The 21,765-nt window shown below is 43.9% G+C and overlaps 1 protein-coding gene across 2 annotated transcripts; it reads right to left on the bottom strand.

The window, feature by feature from the left end:
- Positions 1–135: 135 nt before the first annotated feature.
- On the bottom strand, positions 136–21,581 carry LOC139991714 (uncharacterized). Of its 2 annotated transcripts, XM_072012016.1 has the most exons (8): positions 20,967–21,581; positions 19,859–20,314; positions 15,050–15,262; positions 14,749–14,887; positions 6,074–6,200; positions 4,181–4,229; positions 3,836–4,015; positions 136–3,580 (listed from the first exon to the last, which is right to left on the bottom strand). In XM_072012016.1, the coding sequence occupies exons 2-8, from the start codon at positions 20,155–20,157 to the stop codon at positions 1,009–1,011; spliced, it is 3,579 nt and encodes a 1,192-aa protein (XP_071868117.1). In that variant the 5' UTR covers positions 20,158–20,314; positions 20,967–21,581; the 3' UTR covers positions 136–1,008. The 2 variants fall into 2 exon arrangements, with proteins under 2 accessions (XP_071868117.1, XP_071868118.1); XM_072012017.1 differs by lacking the exons at positions 19,859–20,314; positions 20,967–21,581 and adding an exon at positions 15,391–15,518.
- Positions 21,582–21,765: the final 184 nt, after the last annotated feature.

Here is a 21,765-nt window from a genome sequence, read left to right as displayed (position 1 = left end):
AAGATGCTGGAGGTCCACTCGTGAAGATCAAACTGGTATTCGTAGGAATTGAGAGGTATTAATTGGATTTTCTCGTGAAAGCTTTCTGAGACTACGATTGGCTCCGTTTCTTTCCAAGGCAAATAACGCGTGACATTTAACGGCAAGGAGTCTTTATTGCGATATCTTCGATACAAAATTGAACGAGTCGTTTAGAATCTAAATGAAATACATTATTAGACCGGCTTTAAGAATATGCTAGCTACTACGATATAATTGTGTTATCATTTTCGGCGCACCAATTGAATCCTGATTGCTACTATCTAAAGCTTCGATGGGCAACAGAGGTAATAAAGAGAATTAGTAGAGGCAAAGATGTATCGTAAAAAGATAATCTCTCGTGAGTGAGCAATTTCTTTGAACGCAAGATTCGCGTTTCTCGCACGCTGTACATTGTCGCAATATTCCTCGCAACGTGAGTTAAGCTACAAGACACTATCGATGTTTCTTTTCTTCTCGTTTTTATCGGTACCATATTTCCAGACGAAATTAGTTGCTTCGTTTTCTTGGTACCCACGTGTCCATCGATACTACGCACTTCGAAAAAAGTAGTTCTCGAAGGTCGCTCGATATGGAGATTAAGTCAAGGATAAGGCTATGACGATCAATCACGTTCGATCGCCTTGTTTGACCACACGACGCCCAGATGGTATGTTAATGACAGGTTTGTCGTTCGACTATTTGATGACACACGCTTGTAGATTATTTATCCGCCGGTTTGGTCCACTCGAACATGACCGACGTAGCTACGTTACTTGGTTAATCTTACGATATTGTTGTCACCAAGGTTTGCCAACGTTCGCCAAGGTTTGAAGATCGTTAAATCGATTGTCTCGTTTCTGTCAAACGAACTCGGTCAAAGAGTTCGCGAAAAGAAATGTTCAGCTGTTCGATCTTCCGGCTTGAGTCACCGTAATATCGAGCAAGGCCAAGTTCTATAATCAGTCTTCGTGGAAGGGAAGTGTATTTCTACGGGTTGATGTATTGGGGCATGGCAGGGCTGCTTTTCCTTCTAATCTTTCCATTTTGTTGCGATCCATTTAGCTGGTTAATAGGTTTCTTGTTCGCGTCATTGTTTTTGCTAAACTTCTCCATTGCTCTGCTGTAAGAACCCGTACAAACTCTACCCCAAAGCCTTTTGTCATCTGCGCATTGCTTGTTCCTTCCCTCGCTCGAAGTTCTCTGAATCTCGTGCCTTCTCTGCATTTTGCTGGCATCTTCTTTCTCCAAGGACACGTTAGATCCCGCTGTACCACGTTGAACGTCTTCCCAAGAAGTGTTCGCATCCGAGTGCACGCTGGAAGGAGTAGGGCAACTGCTTTCGCTGGACAAAGACGAGGATCTCGCGAAGGACGGTGGTACAACCAATTTCATCCTATGATCCTCCTCCTTGGGACTCAAATTCAAAGGTGGCTCGCTTCGAGCTCGAGTACTCGATCTATTTTCTCTCTCGTTTTTATCCTGATTGTCGTTCAAGATTACCTTCGCGATGGACGTCCTTTTCCTTAAATTTTCCAAGTTCTCCCTCGGATTATTCTGAAAGCTGTCTACCCGTTGCAAGATGTCTTTCAAATTCACGTTCGCGCACTCTGTATTATATAGCGGCTTCGTTCGATCCGATTTTTGCACCTTCGAGTTTGTTTTACCGTTCACGGATACAGAAGTTATTTTTCTAGTCGAGTCCTGAGAATCGTCTTTGATGTGGCACGCGACTTCCGGGTAGATATAATTTGGTAGCCTTTCTTTCTGACGAGGATTAGCGATCGTCCTCTGAGTTTTGTCGCTCAATGGTTCCATCGTGATCGACCTGGCTCCCTTCACGCATTGCTTGTACTTTTCGTCTATCGTTGTATCGACATTGTCTTGAACCGTAGCTTCTTCGAAGATATAGTCTTCGTTGATACCAATCGACGATGGACTCGACCATTGTTCGGAAGACGATTCAACCTGCTCTTTATCCTTTCGATCCTCCACAGTTTTGCTATCCGGTTTCCTATCATCGTTTTTAGAATCAGAAGCAACGTCGTTATCCTCGTTTTCGTCCTCGTTACCGGAATCGACGAAGTTCTTCAATATTCCCTCGTCTTTCTCGCTTTTCTTCCTCAACTCCTCCCAATTCTTCCGCGGCTTGTAACTCGTTTTTCGTCTAACGATCTTGCTTTCGCTGATGTTGATATCCGGAATAAATAACCTCAGAGCTTTTGTGCCGGTAGGGAAAGTGACTTCGTTCACTCTTTTCTCGGTCATTATCGCTTCCAAACTCGATCTCGAGGCGACTTCCTGGTGCTTGTTAAACGCGGATACGAGCTGCGCCACGGTGTACTTTGGCTCCTCATTTTCGGACTCGGTCGATCGGTCCTCCTTGTCGTCAGACGTGCCGGAATTGTTGGAATGACTCGAAACGTCGGAATGTTGTCGTTGACAGGGTCGTTTTCCGGCCACAAGATTCGATTCGTTATCGCGATTCACCGGTGTTTCGTCCGAATCTTCGGTTAACGTATCCGACTCGATCGACTTCAACGAATCGAAATTCTCTTCAGACTCGAAAGCTTGTTCCCTCGATGCTTGCAGATCTTTCACGACTTCTTCTTGCAGCTCGGTTTTTCTCGATCGATCGTTAACTTGCTCCGTGACTTCCGATTCTGTCGCGATCTTCTGCGAAGATTCTTTGCTCCCTCCATCCAAATGTTTCTTCGTCTCCGTTAAACTGGAAACATCACCGTAGGATCGGTGTTCTCCAGTGTCGCACGTGGTCTCGATCGACGTGTCCGATACGTTGGACGTATCGATTTCAGCACCTAATCGTTTGAAAATGGGTACCACATCCTCTGTTTTGGCTCGTTGGTAGCTCTTCCTTCTCCGTCTAAGACACTCGAGACTTCTGTAGATGTCCAAAACTCCTTGAGACTTGGACAACGATCTCAGCCCGTACAGTTTCTCCCGCGACTTGTTCATCACAGGATTTATCGTCATTCGCGGTTGTAAAGAAGTCGAGGTTACGGAAGAGTTTTCATTGAGCAAACACGCCTGTGACTGGATTCGATTTAGGCTTCGTATTCTAGACAAAAGTCCTCGACTAAGACCGTGATTTAAGTTCGCCTGTGACCGACTTTGCGCTCGACTGAGCAAACCCTGGGTCTGTTCTTTGTTCAGCAAGCAACTCTGACTGGTACAGCTCAGATTCGTTCTGGAAGAGTTGAGACTCGTTCGAGAATCGGCTGGACTTGGGAAATCTTCGCTACCCTCGAGACTAGATCGGCTTCCTGTGAGACGGTGACTCAGGCACATCTCGCTTTGACTTAGCAAACAGTCCTGCAAGCTCTGATCGGAATGATTCGAGTCCTGAACGTCGCTCGATAGATTCGCCTGACTGCTCGCCTGGCTCAAAAGCGCCGCTCTTCGCAGGTTCTCGCGACTGACAACCCGCTCCAGAAGCACTTCTCTCGACTTCGACAGGTATCTTCGGAGATGTGGCGACGCCTGCGTAGGCGCGCCGCGTAGCCAATCGTGACGCAGGCATTGTTTCGCGGTCATTCGTGCGCTAAAATATAAGACAGTGGTTTTATCTTAATATCTACGTATTTCTTTCTCGAGCAGGGACGCAACTAACAATAAGTATTGTTGATAATCGAATAATCGTTAATATTTCAATAAACAGGAAGACTTTAAATATTTGATCGAAGTTTGAAGCAAGAAATCGCGTACGTCTGTAGATCGAAGGATGAGAGCGACGTTTCTCGCCCTTGTATCGTCCTCTTAGCCATCTTTTCCATTGCTTTTATGTTTCGTAACTCACCTCGGGTCCAGCACCAAAAGCTTCGCGACGAAATCTTTCGCCTGCGCCGAGATGTCGCCGAACAATTCTTCGGGAAAATCTACTTCGCCTAGAGAGATGTTTTGAAACGTTTCTTGGTCGGTTTCACCGCCGAATGGAGAAAATCCGGTTAAAAGAACGTAAGTCGTTACACCCACGGACCTTGAATCGAATAACGTTATTCGAATATGATCGGAGAATTACATAATTGGGAAATTTTCTGGGAAAAAAGACCAACGTTACTATTTTTCATGGATTCGTCTATAGGCCATTTTTTTTTTTTTTTTTCAGAAAATTTCTCCACCGTGTTCTCTATCGTTTACGTACCACATATCGGCGGCCAACGTGATCGGCTCGTAGTGCAGAATTTCAGGAGCTGAAATTGCGAGAAATCATGGAACGTTAAGCGAATGTTATTTGGTTGAACAGCCTCGTTCGGGTTTGTGATATCATCTAGGAACGTCATATTTTTATTCGCAAACGAAAACTGATCGAATCTTGTGGGCGTCGATGATCGAAGGAATAATTGAATTTTAATTTACGCTTTAAACGACAGTGACGTACACGGTATACAAATTTTGTCGTACTTCGCCGTTAAAAATATCGAATTACGAGATCGAAATTCGTCACACGAGTAGAAAGTCTAAATCCTTCGCTTTGTAATTGCTGTCTTTCTCTATAGTCGAGCGCTATTCCTATTATAACTTCTCCATTCATCGATCCTCGCTAAAGATCCCATTACAATTTTTACCTTCGCGTTAAGTAGACCGACAAAGATAAAAATAAAATAATCTCTCTCTGCCATCGTGTATAGTTGGACGTTAATCCGATACGCACGTTAGCGCTCTACTCCATGTGCGTAAATGTCAAATGCTTTTTACATATTTAACACGCGTGAACGTCCGCGGTTTAATTATTAGCGGGTAAGTTTCCTAGGCATGAAAAGTTAATAAAATTCGCGTGGAGATCGAGTACGACGAGCTTTCTTGTGAATAAACCGAATAAAGAGCACCGGGACACGATCGCGATGACTGTGCTCGTTCATTTCGAGTGCTAAGCGCGATTAAGATATTCAACGATACGCGCTAGCTCTGTTATTCGACGAATCGATACGATCAACGAGGATAATGGCGCGCGTCAATTATATCGTTAACTATGCGGCCTACGACCGAGCTCTTTTCATTGAATAAGCTTTATATGCCGTTCTGCTGTTACGCGGCATATCATTCTGTTCGAGCGAAACGCGTCGTGAACAAAGAGAACGAGTCATCGTTCGTCCGACTCGAAATTAACGGCCGCACGAAGAATGCGTGCGCATTTTAATAGTTGGCAACGATCCATGCGACGAAACTCGATTTAACAGAATTTCGATGACTGTTCCCCTTTGCTTTCGCCTGGAAATCCCAATGTCGATGGGCAACGCGGTGACGAGTTTTTAGACATTGAGAATAAAAGTGAGCAGAAGAACGTGCCACGTATTTCCTGATCGCGCATTGATTGAACATTGATTCAAGGGGCAAAAATCATCAGCGATGACAAGTTGGACAACGAGATCGCGCAAGGAAACTTAACGTGTCAGTTAATATCGATTATGTCCGCGATCTCGCTCGGACCAAAGATCGTCGATTAACGCGGCAAGATTATTAATTGCTAGCAATTAACTGGCAACTCGAGCAAAGTGCCGACACACCTGTTTACCTGTTTGATCGCAGTAAACTCGCGTTACAAAGTAATGCGCGCGATACATCATCCGTGTAGCGATAACGCAGATATTTACAGGATGTTTCAAAGATTCGAGGCGGGGTTTGATGTAAAACTTCTTAAAACAAGCAACAAACAAAGATGATTAAATTGTTCTCGATTTTTACCGAAAGATACATCCGTTGTCGCGACTGTAAACGATTATCGAGGAGGCGCTAAAATGTCAAACGAGTACTCATGCTCGCGACGAAATAATAAGCCTGTTTTATATATTTTTTTTTTTTCCTCTCTCTATTACATGTTTCTAGACGTACTTCAACTGTTTGAAACACCCTATATATTTTCCAATGGAACGAAAATTCGGAGGAACCGACGAAACCACCTGGCTCGTTCCTTCGGATGGAAATCACCTCTCGTTTGTCGGTTGGGTCTCGTTCGAGCTGTTCTTATTGGCATGCCATGAGATTGCACGCGATAAAACTACAAAATGAAGTCGTCTGGCGAAAAACAGTTGCTTACCCACGTAATCCGGTGTGCCGAGGATTTCTCGGACCTCCGTCCCCTCTAATATCACTCTCGAGATCTCGAAGTCGCAGAGCTTCACCTCGCATTCCGGGAAGCTGCCCATCATTACCAAATTTTGCGGCTGAAACATAAAGCATCGACCGGTGAGTCGTTTCTTATTAGCTCGTTCGTTTTTTCGGTATCAATTAGCCGCCGTTAATTGACTCGTTAATTCAGCCCGAACGAGTCGTCGCTTTTTCTTCGCTTTAATTGAATTTCGAGCGTAAGTAATGCGTAAACAACGCATATGCGATCGAGCGATATATTTTTAACTCTGGCAATGAACGAAAAATGAGTTCGTTAATATTCAGACGAATTCGATTATAAAAACGGGTTCGAGCATTGTTCGAGTAATCTTCGTTGGGAGAATTCAGACGTCTTACGTCATTTCGATGGATCAATTTCCATAGTAATTGAAATTAATAATTAAATATTCGTTTCTAGAAGTTTCTTGAGTCTATTTTGTTTTCCAATTTTTTTGTAACCAAAGCTAGTCAGAATATCGTATAGGTAAAAATAGGAAAGAAACAGATTTGTTAAGTGGTTAAATAGGAAGTTAAATAGAAAGAGAACGATGCTTGCTTTTCCGATATAAAATTAGTAGGATAATAAATTCCATCTCTGAAATGGAATCTAGATAAAAATCTAAATAGAAAATTCATTCCTCGATTACAATTTATATATATTCGAAGTTTAGCTATTCATCTTCTATAAAAACATGCATTTGCATCAACATCGGTCTAGCAATTACATCGATTGTAAATCTATCTTATCCTATGGCATAGTAATCGCAAGATCTTGTTACTTTCGTTATAATTTCGTACTTTTGTCATAATTTTTTAATAAAACGTTCACGATAAAACTTCTTGCAATATTTCGTATCTTCGCTCGTAGATTATGCTTGGCAGTTCGCCCTGAATAAATTTTCATTCTTGTTAATACTCGGAGAATATATTAACAAAGTTTGCCTGGAAAAACACCCTGTATAAAATCCTTCTGATAAACATTCTGCCCATACCGCGCCAGTAGATCGATTCCACTTGACGGTGATTCACAATTATCTTATTCCGTGAATCTCGTACTCGATGCGATGGAAAAAAAATCAGCTATGCCCGTTCACGTTCTTCAACGTCGTGCGCTTCGCGAATCCTCGATGATCTACGCGATCGATAAAAGATCTTGGGAGACTTCGGTCCATGCAAACGAGGCTACCTTAAACAACATCACCAACTAACGCGAGTTAATCGCGTCGCGTCGGATGTCGTCGTTCCTTTTACGCGTCGCGTCGCTTGCTCAGCGGGATATCTTGTATTTCTCTACCGTCACAATGTCGAAGCTGCTCGAGGATCGTCGAGCACGTCGTTAAACGACGCTTTCGGTGTTGCTATCGCGTCAAAAGAATTTTGTACAACCTTTTTTAGATCGTTCGTAACAAGCGCGATCGTTCCACGTAAATTACAAGCGTTGTAGATTTACCGTATCGTTCACCAGATGCGTTGGTTCAACATCGATAGAATCTCATTTGTACAACACCAAGTAGAAATTAATCGACGAATATTTCTCGTCACAGGCTAACAAGGAAACGTCTACAACGTGAAAAATTATTCAGATTAGCGTCAATTGCGGGAAATCTTTTATGCTTATCTTTCCGCATACCTCGTTGTCAATGACAATAAAAAAATAACGTACACGTATACGACACGAATGGTTATTGTTTCAGTTAGGCGCTTCATCGTGAATGCATTCCTCCGGAGCGCAGCAGAGTTCACGCCTGCCGTCGACGTAAAGTTAGAAAAGCCGGGATGGAAACTGAGACGAGAGAATGGGAGAAAAGGGCCGCGCGCGAGTACGAACAGCGTGGTTCGTGATTCGCGCTTCATCGAGGAGTACATCGCGATCATTTACATAAACACGGTAGATGCTGTTACGATAAATTCGTGCGCGCACAGCGAACAGAATAGAATATTAAGTTTCTCGTTGAACAAGCTCGCTGCGATCGAGGCTGCGATCTCTGCTGCGTAACTGTCGACTGTAACGCGAACGCGATTTTTCTCAAACGAGAGGACGCTTACGCGCTTTATTTGCACGACGAGAGTCGCATAAGAATGCAACCTATATTCGATCGAGCGCCGTCTCGCGAAGCCTAGATTTCCCAACGGCCGGTTCTTCGCGTTTCCTTATACACGTCACCCGTTGCGATTTCCCAGCCTAACAAGTACACACGTTAGAATCGCGATCGTTACGCTAGACCCACGCCTGTTGCCCGATCCCGCGCTCTCGAATCGCCGCTTAACGATCTCCGATCTACGAAATACACGCCGGTTACGTAAGCGGCTCTCTCGCGCGGGGACACCGCTTATTCCTCTCGTAGAATCTTCCTGGCTTTAACGTCCAGGTCCTTGGAAGATGTGACGACGGCGTGGGCGAATCTGAATATTCAAAGTATCTCTCGATAGTCCCGGCACGCGGCTAATAAATAATGACAAAAGACGTAAAAATAATTCCTCGGTCCGCTAGATGCGCAATTCAACGAATGACGTTACAGAGGGGCATACGGTGTGCTCGCGAAAGTGTTACTTAACACAGGGAAATTTTTATGGATACGTTACGTGTATCAGGCGAAAGTATTTAAAATTTCATTATCGCTGATATAGTTCTCGGTATATGCTGCGTATTACGTACATCTCTATTCTAGATTGCTGGATCGAGATTATCAGGAAAACGAGACTGATCGATCAGAATTTTAAATTTATGCAAACACAGGTGAAAATTGACAGAAATTGCTTGTAAGAGTTATTGAAAAATAATGAACGAATAATTACGCGTATATGTAGTCGATATTTCAAGGTTTTCAACTAAAAGGATCGATATACATTGTCGATAAAATATCGTCGATATTTATCGACAAGCTGCATTTTCGTCGAGAGCCTTGAAATATTGACAATGTTATTGATTTGTCTAACAGCGCCGTAAAATTTCAGACGACATTGTAACTCTTAACGATTATTCCAGTTTGCTTAAATTTACATAAATGTGCTTATGTTATCCTCTATATTGAAATACGCCAATAAAAAAAAAGTCGACTTCTACAGGCTCTCCTTAATGATCGATGAGATTGTTTAAGCTTCATGACTTATAAGAAATGAGATCGATCATGACAAATTTACTCGTGTTCTCGAATACATATGTCTCTGGTTCACCTATCTTCTCTCTCTCTTTCTTTCTTTCTTATTTCGGACAAACAGTCTCGAAGGAATCGAATCGAACGCGTTTCGAACGGACGTAGCTGAATCCTACGCGATCGAATCTCTCACAAGATCGACTCTCGCTACGTTGACCAAACAACTTTCGGCGTGGGCCGGACCCTCGTGTAACATATCGGAAATCTCTCCTTTGCTCGATGTGTTTGCCTCGATAAGAAGGTATTTACACGACGGTGAACTGTTAATTTTGTTCAACGTTCCAGGATTTTAATCGAGTTAGTATAGAAACGGAGCGAACTTATCAAACATCCAGGGTTTCCCTTTTACGCGTGGTCGAAACGAGTCGCCGAGGCGTTTGATTAAGTTTCCTCTCCTCCTCTGTTCTGGCAAATGTCGCGAGACACCCAGAGGTGCTCCAGTTACGGTGAACAGGTTACCTGCCTCGTATCTACGAACAGAGATAGTGATTCATCGAGCTCCGACTATCTTGTTAACCAGAATGCGATTGTTCCTTCGCGCTGGGAACGTGGGAGCTTCGTTTCTCGTCGCCGTATCTCTCAAGGATCGATCATCCCATTTGCCTTTTCTAATCGAGACGTAACAGCGAAGTCTCGGAGTCTTTCGATCAATTAATTTCAGTTAATCGAGTCACTTTGACTCGAACAGGAGAGCAAGCCACGAAACGCTGTATTAATCGCCTTGAAATATGCTTTGAATCTTTCGCGAAGAAAAATTGATCTTCTACAAACGCATAATAAAATAAATGTTGCAGAAAATTATGGTACGTAGTTCACGAATGAGTAGATCATGGACCTTTATGCGTGTTATCTGTTATCCGATGTGACTTTAGTAATACATAAACGCGCACATTCGCGATATTGAAATTGTAAAGAGAAACATTTAGAAATTAACCTACGATATGGTCATTGTACAGGCGACAGCTATCTGTCTAAACAAACAAGAGGCGGAGAAGCTGCGCGTCGCTTTACAGCTGTCCTCTAACGTAACGCGCGATTCCTTCCTTTCTCTTTCACGGGAATTTCGCGAGTTATCAACAGTTGCTCCAGTTATGGCGGTCAGACATAGGTATCGAGCGTCCAGCCAGATAGGAACCGGGTGTGATTCACCGACGAAGTCTGGGCGTGGTCGCTCTACCGCGAAGAGCGTGGGGTCTCGCCGCGCTCTGTTTTTCCTCCTGGGAATTGTATCGATGCGATAGCTGCGTTTTTAACTCGCGAAAACCTTGCTTGGAAATTGAATTTTCGATAGATCGGTCGGTCGACTCTGAAACCTTTCCCGTGGCAATGTTTCCGATCGGTGAAAGTAAGGATGAGATCGAACGAAGAAGTTGGAACGCTTTCTACAGGACGCGACGCACCAGCATCCGCTGTATTCCTCTGTTTATTTTTCCATCTACTCGTGGTATCTATCTATCTCGATCTTTCTGGCACTAATCAATTTTTTAACATGGAAGAAACGACGTCGGAAGAAATATTGAGCGAATCCCTGGAACACTCCTTTCCACAACTACAACGTTAAAGAATAGAATTCGGTAAAGTAAATGTCCCGAAAAGAATTGCGAGCAAAACCTTGCGTTTACGAAACATTGTCTTTTATTTAATTAAGGATTTAAAGTTGTACGTAGAAAGCTTATAACGAAAATTGAGAATTGTGTAACAGAAAATAATGGAAATTATGACTTTGCCCAGTCAGACAGCCGGTTTCAAAGACCATAGCGAGGCGAGGCGAGACAGCGTATCGCCTGGGGTGCAGTTTGCACCGGGAGACAATGTAATTGCATCGATTCGGCAGTGGATACAAAGAGGCGCAGCTGGTTTGCACGTACGTTCGCCAACACGGCAATGCATCGCACGTCCCTCGCCTGTCCTCTCCCTTTGATACGCGCCCCACTACATATATCCAAATACGGCGGTCGAACATTTATGGAGCGTTGGAATAATGCGAGTATCGTACACGACGCACGCAACGATCCTCTCGGTTCGTAGCAGCCCGCGAATCGTGAACCGTGGATCAGCGATCGGGGATAGCGCGCGATCTCCAACGCGCTCGAGAATTTGCACTGGCCAAGGTTGTTCATTGCCGCGTTTCTTCCACGGCGGATTAAACTCGAGAGTGCGAAGATTGTAACCAGTTGCCAAAATAGACTGGCAAGAAATAGACTCGCGAAGAAGACTCGCTGTTGCTTGAACTCTAACGCGTTCGCTGTAACCGGCGTGCTTTTCAATTAATTTCACAGAGCTGCTAATATAGTCGTATATAGTCTCGGTTCTTGCGTGCCTCGAACGATGAATGGTCAGTGTGTTAACAATTTAATCTTAATTTCTTGTGCATGCCAACTTTTTTGCCTAATCTTATCCTTAGTTTTAACGAACTGAAACAATTTCATCTTTTAAGGAAAACATTGGCATAAAGTCGAAACGAGATACCATGTACTTCGATAATATACACGAGTTGTACGACATTTACTGCAAATGTATACTTAGTAAAAAATTAATATGCAGCCTGAACGTTGGTCTTAAACATGCAACGAACGCCAAAGATGGTCTCGTTAAATATCGTGGCCTACTGATACAGCGAATAATTGACTGTTCAAGATCTTCAACATCTTGTAATTTCCACGTACATTTTGAGATTTGGTGGTTCACACTCGAGCAATATGACGATTATAGTTTTGTTTCATTAGAGAGCCAATGCAAGGTGTTTTGTCTGTATAATATATTTATAGAGAATACATTTCTATGAATGTTCAAATACTTTCGCGAGCGACTGTATGTACCTGTAGCGTAACACAAAGCGTGTATCGATGCAGGTCGTGAATTCGGCTCGGATAGCTGAATAAATGTAAATAAGTTTGGAGATCCTTGATAAAGGATTCTCGACGAGATTTACGTCGTCGATAAAAGTCGGCACGCGCTTGCATCCACTCGCGGCGCACGTAAAACGCGCGGGCAGGCGCCTTGGTCGAGGATGTTGTTCCGTGGCAAAGGCTCGTCGACCTTTCGCGAATTTCTCGCGAGGATAACAAGAAAGAGTCTTTTTTTATCCGTGGCGAAGAAGAAGAAGAAGAGACTCGGATGACCCCGTGAAATCGAGTCGTGCTTTACCGTAACTCTGAAATTCCTTTTCTTCCGCTCAAACAGTCGTCGCAGTCGTTTTTATTCTTATAAATAGACCGCGGTCGTTGATGCGACTAGAGAAATGGAACTCAGATAGAAAATTGTCCAATCCGTCAAACGTTACAGTAGCAACCCTACATATTGTAATTACCCGCAACATAGAAACTAGCAATAGATTATTTTATAAAAATGAACAGAACCAATTTTGCCCAAAAATAGCTCGCGCAATACGTAAAGCCGTCCTCGTCGTCGAAAAGTTAATGCATGACTGTGATTTTCGAGTCAATTCAAGAAACGCATACATCAAGTCTATACACAAAGCACAAAAGGCAAGCGCAGCAAATGAATTACAAATACTGCTCTTGTATGTTTAAAGCAGTAATATGCTGCGGCGCGTCACATACCCGTATATAGAATCTTTTAAAGATATCCTGCAATCGTGTTATACGACCACCGCATTATACGAGATCCTACTGCAATTTGAAAGTGTCCAGACATTTGTGCACATTAATGTATCCAAACACTCGAGTCTGCCATTTATACGAAATCCCACATTAACAGAGAGAGAGACTCTGTTTAACGTTAAACGTCCCATCCCTTGTCGACGTCGAATACGATTCTGTACGTTGCTAAAGTATTATCAAGCGAATATCGATATCTCCGTGATGTATCAAGTACGGTATCGATTTAGCGTAAATGGAAGAAAGGCATGAAATCCATGATAATCGGTACCAAGTAGCAAAAATTTCGTTACTTCTTATCGATACTTCCTATCCAGACCTTCGATATCGAATTGATCGGACATTGTCAACATTGATCGGTATCTCGTCGCTAGTTACGGGTCGTAAGGGAGCCGTAAAATCTCGAGAGCAGCTTGTACCGAAACGCGAACCGACGAGTTTTCGCGAATGCCACATGCAACTCTTAATTACGTCGGCGCGATATTTTACGAGCGTTGTAGGTTCGCGTAAAAATCGTGGAAGCGGAGTTCGCCAAACTGGCTGTTATTGCCCGTTAAGAGAGACGATCGCCTCGGTGCGGTTCGAGCGACAAGCTGAAAATACACGACGCGGGCTTTATTCGACGACACGCGGCGCGTTCTCGCGCAAAGTCCTTTTTCCCCCGAGGAGCTCGCCGCCTAAAAGGCGTTTACGTTTCCGCGATTGCTGAAATAAAAGGCGCCCGAGTATCGAAAGGACGCAATAAATTGGCCGGCAACGAGCTGGAACACAGGGCCGCATTGGGCTTTCGTTTCCAAGCCGTGTCCGAGTTCCAGTGACTTTTTTCGTCGCGTCTCGACGCTCGATGAGGACCCGAGTCCGGCCGAGTCGCGCGCTCCGCGTATCTCCCCTTTGTCCGGATACCACGTAAAAGGCAATTCCAATTTGTTTACCGGCCGTTTATCGCGGAATCGGCTTGCTTCCATCGGAACGCGACCGGCCGCAATTAAGAAGCTGCCTTTTTACTAGCTTCGCGAATAGAAACGCGTCGTCGATGGTTAAATGGGTTTTCTGTTAATTAAAAGTGTTCCGTTGCTGATCTTAAAGGCTCGTTCGAGTTAACTAGTGTAGGTCGAGACTGATTTATTTATTCGACTCCTAGTTGCTTGTCTGTAGAAATATTCTTTCAAACTATCCTTCGTAAGCTTCGGATCGGCTGAGTTAATCGCTGAATCGAAGCAACATAAGTTCGAATATCCTGCAATCTCTCAACCAGTATAAAATTTCAATGAAGTCGTAAAACGTTTTATTAATGTAAATCTGCTGTAAGATTCAAACGATGTTGAGATTCTCTTAATTATTCCTCAACACGAAAGGAATTTGCCAGGTAATATAAAAGAGTCCTCTTTAACCGAAGTTCCGTATCACCTTCAAACTTTATCGTAACTTAATGATCCAGCTTCTACCGTACTGACAATGTTTGTTTGTTAGATGTCGAGCAACCTTGTATAGAATTAATTTTTAATACCGCGTTCGTTACTATTATATAAATAAATCGTGATTCATCCACTGTACCGACATTCTAAACTTGTCTCTGGTTCTCGGAACGCTTTTATTCCGGGCAGTGTTTCCACTTTGCAAGATCGCGGAGCGGCGATCGAATTCTCTGAATTCTCCCGCGATGCCACGCTCACGCTGCACTTTGAGAAAACTCGAGTACGCTTTCGGCTTTGAGAAGAGGAAATCGTCGGAACTATTGGGTGACGCGACGCCGAGCGAAGTCGGTTCCGAGATCCGGATATACGAGAAGCGTGACAAGTTCGCTTCGACCTTTTATGGGTCGAACTTACCTTGATGTCCAAATGGGCGATATTTCTCTGGTGGAGGTAGGCGAGTCCTTCTACTAGCTGCCTCACAAAGTGTACCACGTCACCTTCGAGGGGCACCAAATCGCCGTCGATGAGCGTCTGTAGATCGCCACCAGGGGCGCTGGAAAGTTCAAAGTTCGATGAATTTCGCCTGTTATAAATAGCCAACTATTTATGTTTCTATAATTGCTGGAAATCTACCGAATCTTAAAACGATACAAGAAGTTCCACTCATCGTGTTCTTCTCCTGTAAACTTTATACGTTCCCTAGAAAGATACTCACTATTCCATTACGAGGATAATTTCTTTGGGCGTCTCGTAGACATCGTGAAGTCGAATGACGCGATGCGATTGCGAGCAGAGCGACAGCAAAGCGATCTCGTGTCTCAGCTCGGCGCTGCAATCCGCGTTGAATCGGCTTCTCGATGAGTACTTTGCAGCGTAGAGGATACCGGTCGACCGAGATCTGCATCGATAAACTTTCGCCCATTGTCCGCTGTGAAACAACATCGAATCGGTTATCGACCATTTTATTGCAAAATTAAACTAACGTTATAATATTATTGGCAAGGTGATAGGAATTATGGTCATTCCACGAGTAATTACGCAATTAATTTCAAGTACCTGCTGTATGTAATTTTATTCTGTTTATTTTCTTGTGTTTTCATTCGATATCAAAGGATTATTACCCGTGAATAAACGAACGAAATGAATTAAATTAATCGTAAGAAGAAGGAATAACCAGCCATAATCTCTATTATCAGGATTACTCGATTAACTGCTTTCTCTCTGGATCCCTTCTGCTAAATATGATTCCACTGCAACCAGTGTGAGAGAAGAAGAGACGAATCTTATCGCTAAAGCACGCGAAACTCGTAAGAGAAAAGACGAAAGCAACTTCGAAATTTCGTTGGCCGTCAGTGAGATTTTTACGATCGTCTCGAACAATTCCGAGCGTCTCTGTTCGACAAGGTCGACGCCGCGGCGCCTCGCAAGGCTGCGCCCGCGACGCGTGTAAATCGACGCTGCGAACCGACCGCTTTTACGCGTCTCTGCCTCCGGTATCTTAACACGGCGAACTTTATTGCGCAAACGTCCCACGGCGCGTTACAGGCGACCGTCTTCGTGGTTCGAAACTCACGCGCTGTGACCGCGTTCTCGAAAGTTCGAGACGCGAGCTGCAGGCGGAACGCTTGCAACGCATCCCCCGTTTGTATCGTTATTTTTTAACCCTCTGCCCTCGGCATATTTTTCATTCCCTTATTTATTTTTTCGTACAATGCAACGGCGAGATTTCGAGGAAACATATATTTTTTAAAAATTCCTGTTTTGATAATAAATAATCACCAGTAATCTCTTTGTGTCTTATCAGAGGGAACATCCGAGTTGTTTGCTAGTTTAACGATGATCCCCTCAGAGGAGACAGTCGAGAGCAAAGGGTTAATCTTCCTGTTTATTCGTAGCTCATCGTTTGCAACGGGTAACAAACAACAAACAATTATTCTACACTGCCATTCGTAAATATTGGGTTCTATTGGTAGACACATATATCCTCTACCACTATTGCAGAACTTTAACAAAAGCTTACTTTATTTAATATCGCGCATTATAAAGCACATATGGCGCGAGTGACTTGATAAACTTAGAATAAAATGATCAAAAAATGGAAAGAGGGAAAAGCATTCGATTTAAGTTAACATCACGGAGTATTCAAATATTTATAATCGATGGTGTACGGGATGCTATCAAAAAGAAACCGGACTGGTTTCATAAAAGTTTTATTAACGAACTAACGGCCCAATTTTGGCTTCGGTTCCTTTCGAAGCAGTCTCTTTCTGCGCTAATACCGGAATGCGGAATGACCATCGTGTTGCTGCCCGTTAAAAATTTTCGTGTTGCGTAAGCCGTGTGCGCAGGAGCGTTGCCGTCACGCAGGAGCCAGTTTTTGTTTTTCCGCAATTCCGCTCTTACGAAACACGAAAATGTTTAACGGATAACGACACGACGATCCTTCCATATCCTCCGTATTCTCCAGATTTAGCCCTTCTTAGGGACTTCCTTCTTTCTCCTAAAATGAAATCGGAGCTCCAGCGACAACCTTTCTACAGTGTGCGGTAAAATACGAGAAAAGTCGCAACAGGTACTTGGCGCGACTGTAAAAAAATGATTTTCAAAAATCATTCGAGGCGTGACAGAACTGATGGAATCGGTATATCGATACAGCGGTGAACTACTTGGAATAGAACCAAAGTCAAAACCGAATTGGTTCGTTAATAAAACTTTTGCGAAAGCAATCCGATTTCTTTGCGATATCACCTCGTATTATATTGGAGCAGATGCTCTTAAACTTAGCGTATCTTGGCTTAGCGTTCCGGCAGATTCCCGGCTAATGTTTTCTCCGAGAGTATGCATCCCGGAAGTGTTCGCAGCCCGTAAATTTCCAGGGAGAAAGTAGACGCCCTTGCGCGGCAATCGGCGAATACCCCTTCCCCTTTCGCACCGCAATTTCACCGACGTCCTTTAGCCGGAGCAGATAAGCGCGACAGTCGTAACGAGCATCTGATAGTGGGTGCAATTAACTTTAATCGTTTCCAATTTGAACGCACTGGCCTACACCGGACTGACGAGCCTCGATTTTCCAGGCCCCTCACCCTCGGTACCGTGGCAATTTTTGCGCCCCGTTTGCCGTGGATTCAAGGCCCGTTTCTAAAAGTAATTACCAGGTGTGCTCGGCTGCTCTCGGGCCGTCGTTTGCTCGCGATACCGAATCGAAATCACGCGCACTGAATCACCGAGATCGGACGGATACGGGGAGATCCAAGCTATATACGGCCGATTCTGTGCGTTTGTTCCGACGATCGGGACGATCAAAAGCGTCGGCGATGATTAAAAATCGGGCCTCTGGCGATCTTAGGAAAATATTCGACTATTAAAGATTCCAATAGTCTTAAGGTGATTCGACGATCGAGAGATCAAAGAGTCGATAGTCTTGGGAAGATCTTACGATCGAAGATGGAAACTTTGAAAAAAATAGCGGGAAGATCTGAAGCATCGTCGAAGCATCAAGGATCGAATCGTCGGTAATCTTAGGAAAATTCGACGATCAAAGACAAGCAGAAATTGAAAATAGACGATTTGATAATTGGAGAAAAATTCGACGATGGATCGGAGCATCGCTGATGATCCAATATCAAAACATTGGCGATGTTAGGGAACTCGATACGACGAGGCGTCGTAGTAGAATGGTCGTAGTAGAATCGTATCCTGCAAGTTTTATGGTGTATTATAATTATCGCTAAGTCGACGGTAGAGATGTCGAGAGTCCTCGAATTCGCTGAATTATTAAGTCATCCTGAAAGTTTCCGTCGTTTTTGCTGTATCTGATTTTAACGTATAAATATTTCAAGTATGTACTATACAAATATGGTTGGACAGATTGTATCTCACACATCCTTTGTTTAAAATAGTGACTAGCTGATTTTTTCCATTCAGTATACTTTAAAGACCATATTTAGTCACGCGAAAGAGTAACAAGCGAGTCTTAAAATAATTCCAATTGATGTTTAATTTTTTCCTTCAATCGATAACTTAATTACACTGCAATATATTAAAATCGCTCGATGAATACCAAATAGATTAAGTATACATATAATATTAGAAAAAATCGTATTTCTATCATCGAAAATTCTATTCTAAATAAATACTTTTTTTTTTCATACAGCCCAAGAAACATTCAGTTGCGAAGAGATTATGTTCGCGAAATTAATACTCTGGAAAAACGTGTAATCAAATTAAGATATGGAAAATATTTTTCAAAAAAGTCCACTTCTGCGGAAGTAAAATCCTTTTAAATCGAACGGTTCGAAACTGCCGGAAACTTTCGAGATGACCTAACGTAATATAGTCGTCGTTTCGCGTGGCGTTCAGTGCGTTCCTTCTTTTTGCGCGAAACATTCGTTTGCCTTTCGCGTCTCGGCCCCGTTTTTGGTTAGCGACAGCGCTCGCTAACGAGCCGGTCGCGACTCAAAAAAAGAGCCACCCTTTGCTAATTCGAGGCGAGTAAGTTTCGCAGATGCAAAGTATTAACGGAGTCGGTATCGCGAAACGATTTTGCAGCAGCCATCGGTCGAGTCCGCTTCGTTAAAGATGCAAAGTCACGATCGGCAATTGCAACCGTTACCAATGGATTATCGACGCACACTGACAGTAGGTTACACCGCTTGTTTAAGTTTGTATTAACATACTCGATAAATACGAGACGAAGTAAAGTTCAGCGGAATCAACGATCGGTGTGCGTCGATCGCGGTGGAAAGTTACGAGCCGAGCGATTCCAACGACCAACGCGATTTCATTTTTACAACGACCGCATCTGGATTGAGTTTCATTGAGGCGAAGCTATTATCGCCGAGAGCCTCGAGTACCACTATCGAACGAGTGCATGTCAACACGAACAACGACGATTCATTGGTGGACGTATAGAAAATTTCTCGATCGACCGTCAATGGATTTATAACGTGACGCTTTCAATTGAACTATTAAACGTTGTATGTTACGGAATAGCGTTCTGTCACTTCTACTGTCAATTTCATATTAGCTTTTGATGAACGTGTTTGCGCACTGATTTCCGAGTCATGCGTTAGATACCAGTCATACGTATTAGGATTCGCCGATGTACGTATAGCACAGAGATTGAACGACAACGATTAAACAGCGGATTTACGACTATTGTTTCTGCGTTTATTTAAAAGTCTCGGAAATTTAGAGGTATAAAAAGTCCACAAAATACACCAATAAAATGCCCTGCAAAAAATTATTTTAAGAGCGAAACATTTATCCAGTTCTATTCGTAAAAATATCAATTTGCCCAAACGATAACGATATCGATAACAATTATTAAATTTTCTTTCTAATCGTTCTTTTACAAATCTATTGTTCCATTTTCACGGCGTATGCTTCCGAATGTAAAGTACTAAATAGAATAAAATTTGTTAAAACTCTGCGATAAGTGCAACGCATAAGTATCCTAATATCCATGACTGGTAGTATACACACGCGAATATAATTAAAATCGCGCGAATGTGGAACGTCTTACTTCGCGAACGGCTTCGGGTCGATCTCGTAATGCTCCGTGATAGGCCCCGTCTTGACGACTCTGGCAAGCTGCGCCTCTTGCACGAGAACCAACCCCTCCTTCACGTGTTTCTCGCTCCACTGCACCCTGCACCTTCCTCTGCATCTCTCCTCGTTGCCAGTCCTATCGCCTCCGCGTTTCGCTTTCGCGTTCGCACACTTGGCCGACGATGCTTGCAAGCTTCGACGCTGCGGTCGTGGCGATGTCTTCCTCGCGGACGACATTGTCGGTGACTGATGATGATTCGGCTGATAAATCATGTTATCCACGCAAGATTCTCCTCCCTTCGTTGCCTCGAGAACTTGTTCAACGAACGCGATCGAGCATAACGATAGAGCCCGCTCGAGGAGGGCAGTTCGTTTCAACGATGCGGTTTGGTCGATCACGACGCGCGACCAAGTCCCAGGGCATCGAGCGCTGGAACACAAATCGGATTCGTTAGAAACGATGTTCCACGTTGGACGAAATTCACCGAAAAGTCGTTTCTTGTATTTTGAACATTTAACTATCGACGTATTCGTTGCGTGTGTTAAGGCTATGGTTTCAATGGATAAGCGTTCCGATAAACCGTCGCATATCGTCCCGAAGAATCTCAAGATCGAAATGCGTATACGTATTCATAAAGATCTACTGTTGCTCGCGAAAGTAACGCTCGTAGAAACACGTTGTGAATACCGTTGAATATATTACGTGTGTTTTAGGAAGCATTTTGAAATTTCATTAGCACGGTGATGAGACATCTGCGTCACGATTAGAAGTTGGTAAAGCTTGAAACGATTCTGAGAATGGACATAAAAACAACGAAGAGTTTCTAGCGTAGAGACGAGAAAAATATTTAAACGACCGATCATCCGCACTGTCTCATTGAGAATGGAGACTCGTTCTACCAACGAATTTCGGCTGTTTCTCCTTAATTAATTTTCTTTGGTGTCTTTATTCGTTATTGGATCAAAATTCGTAACAGAATCAAACTTTTCCAACAATCCAGTGCATATTCGATCGCTGTGGCATGTTCGTCGGAAGGCGCGTCCACTGTAACCGTAGTAGCCCAACGCAATTCGACGAGTACCTGTGCTCGATTTCCCGTACACCAATACACGACCACCGTTCCAAGTAAACGATCCAAGTTTAGCGAAGTTACTTTCGATTTCACTTTGAACGAGCAACGATTGGGAACTCGCGAAACGCGGTCGCGACTCTCCAAGTGGAGGGACGAGCCACGAGCAACGAATCAAAAGTTCACCGAGCTGGCAGGAGCATCGAAGTTCGATTCGATGGGCTCGACGAAAGATGTCTGCGACGATGTTCGCATCTCGAGGCGAGCGACAGGGATCGTCGTCCGTTCGAGAGATCGCGAGCTTGACGGTCGAGCGCCGCGTCTGAAACTGGCCACGAGTTGGCGAGAGACCACAAGCTTCGACTTCGTTTCAGCTCGCTTCTCTTTTCTTTCTTGCTACGAAGTCGCTGGACCATAGACTACCGTTTCTCTCGTTCCCTCTTTCTTTCGAACCGTCCTCCTTGGTCGATCGTCTCCAGCCTCCCGCCTCTTCGACCTCTTCAGCTTCTCTCTCTCTCTCTCTCTTCCCCTCTTTCTCTCTCTCTCTCTCTCTTTTTCCTCTGCAAGTCTTCGAACTCTCCACTCTCGTGTCCCACTCCTTCTTGCTTGCTGGAGTGGACACGAGCGTCGTCGTTGCTGTTGCTGCTCCTTTTAGTGCTGTTTACGCCGCAACGCCGCTGGTGTATACCAGCGTCTCTGACGTAGGTGGTATTCAGCAGAGGCACGCGATCGTAGATGTCCACCAGCCGGTGCATTATGCATGTGCATAAGTTGCGCTCTCAGGGAAGGAGAAAAACTCGCGGCGATCCGA

The sequence above is a fragment of the Bombus fervidus genome, chromosome 10, assembly GCF_041682495.2.
Source record: "Bombus fervidus isolate BK054 chromosome 10, iyBomFerv1, whole genome shotgun sequence".
Classification (NCBI taxonomy): Eukaryota; Metazoa; Arthropoda; class Insecta; order Hymenoptera; family Apidae; genus Bombus; species Bombus fervidus.
Note: the sequence above shows the minus strand (reverse complement) of the source record. Positions and strands in the feature narration are given on the sequence as shown.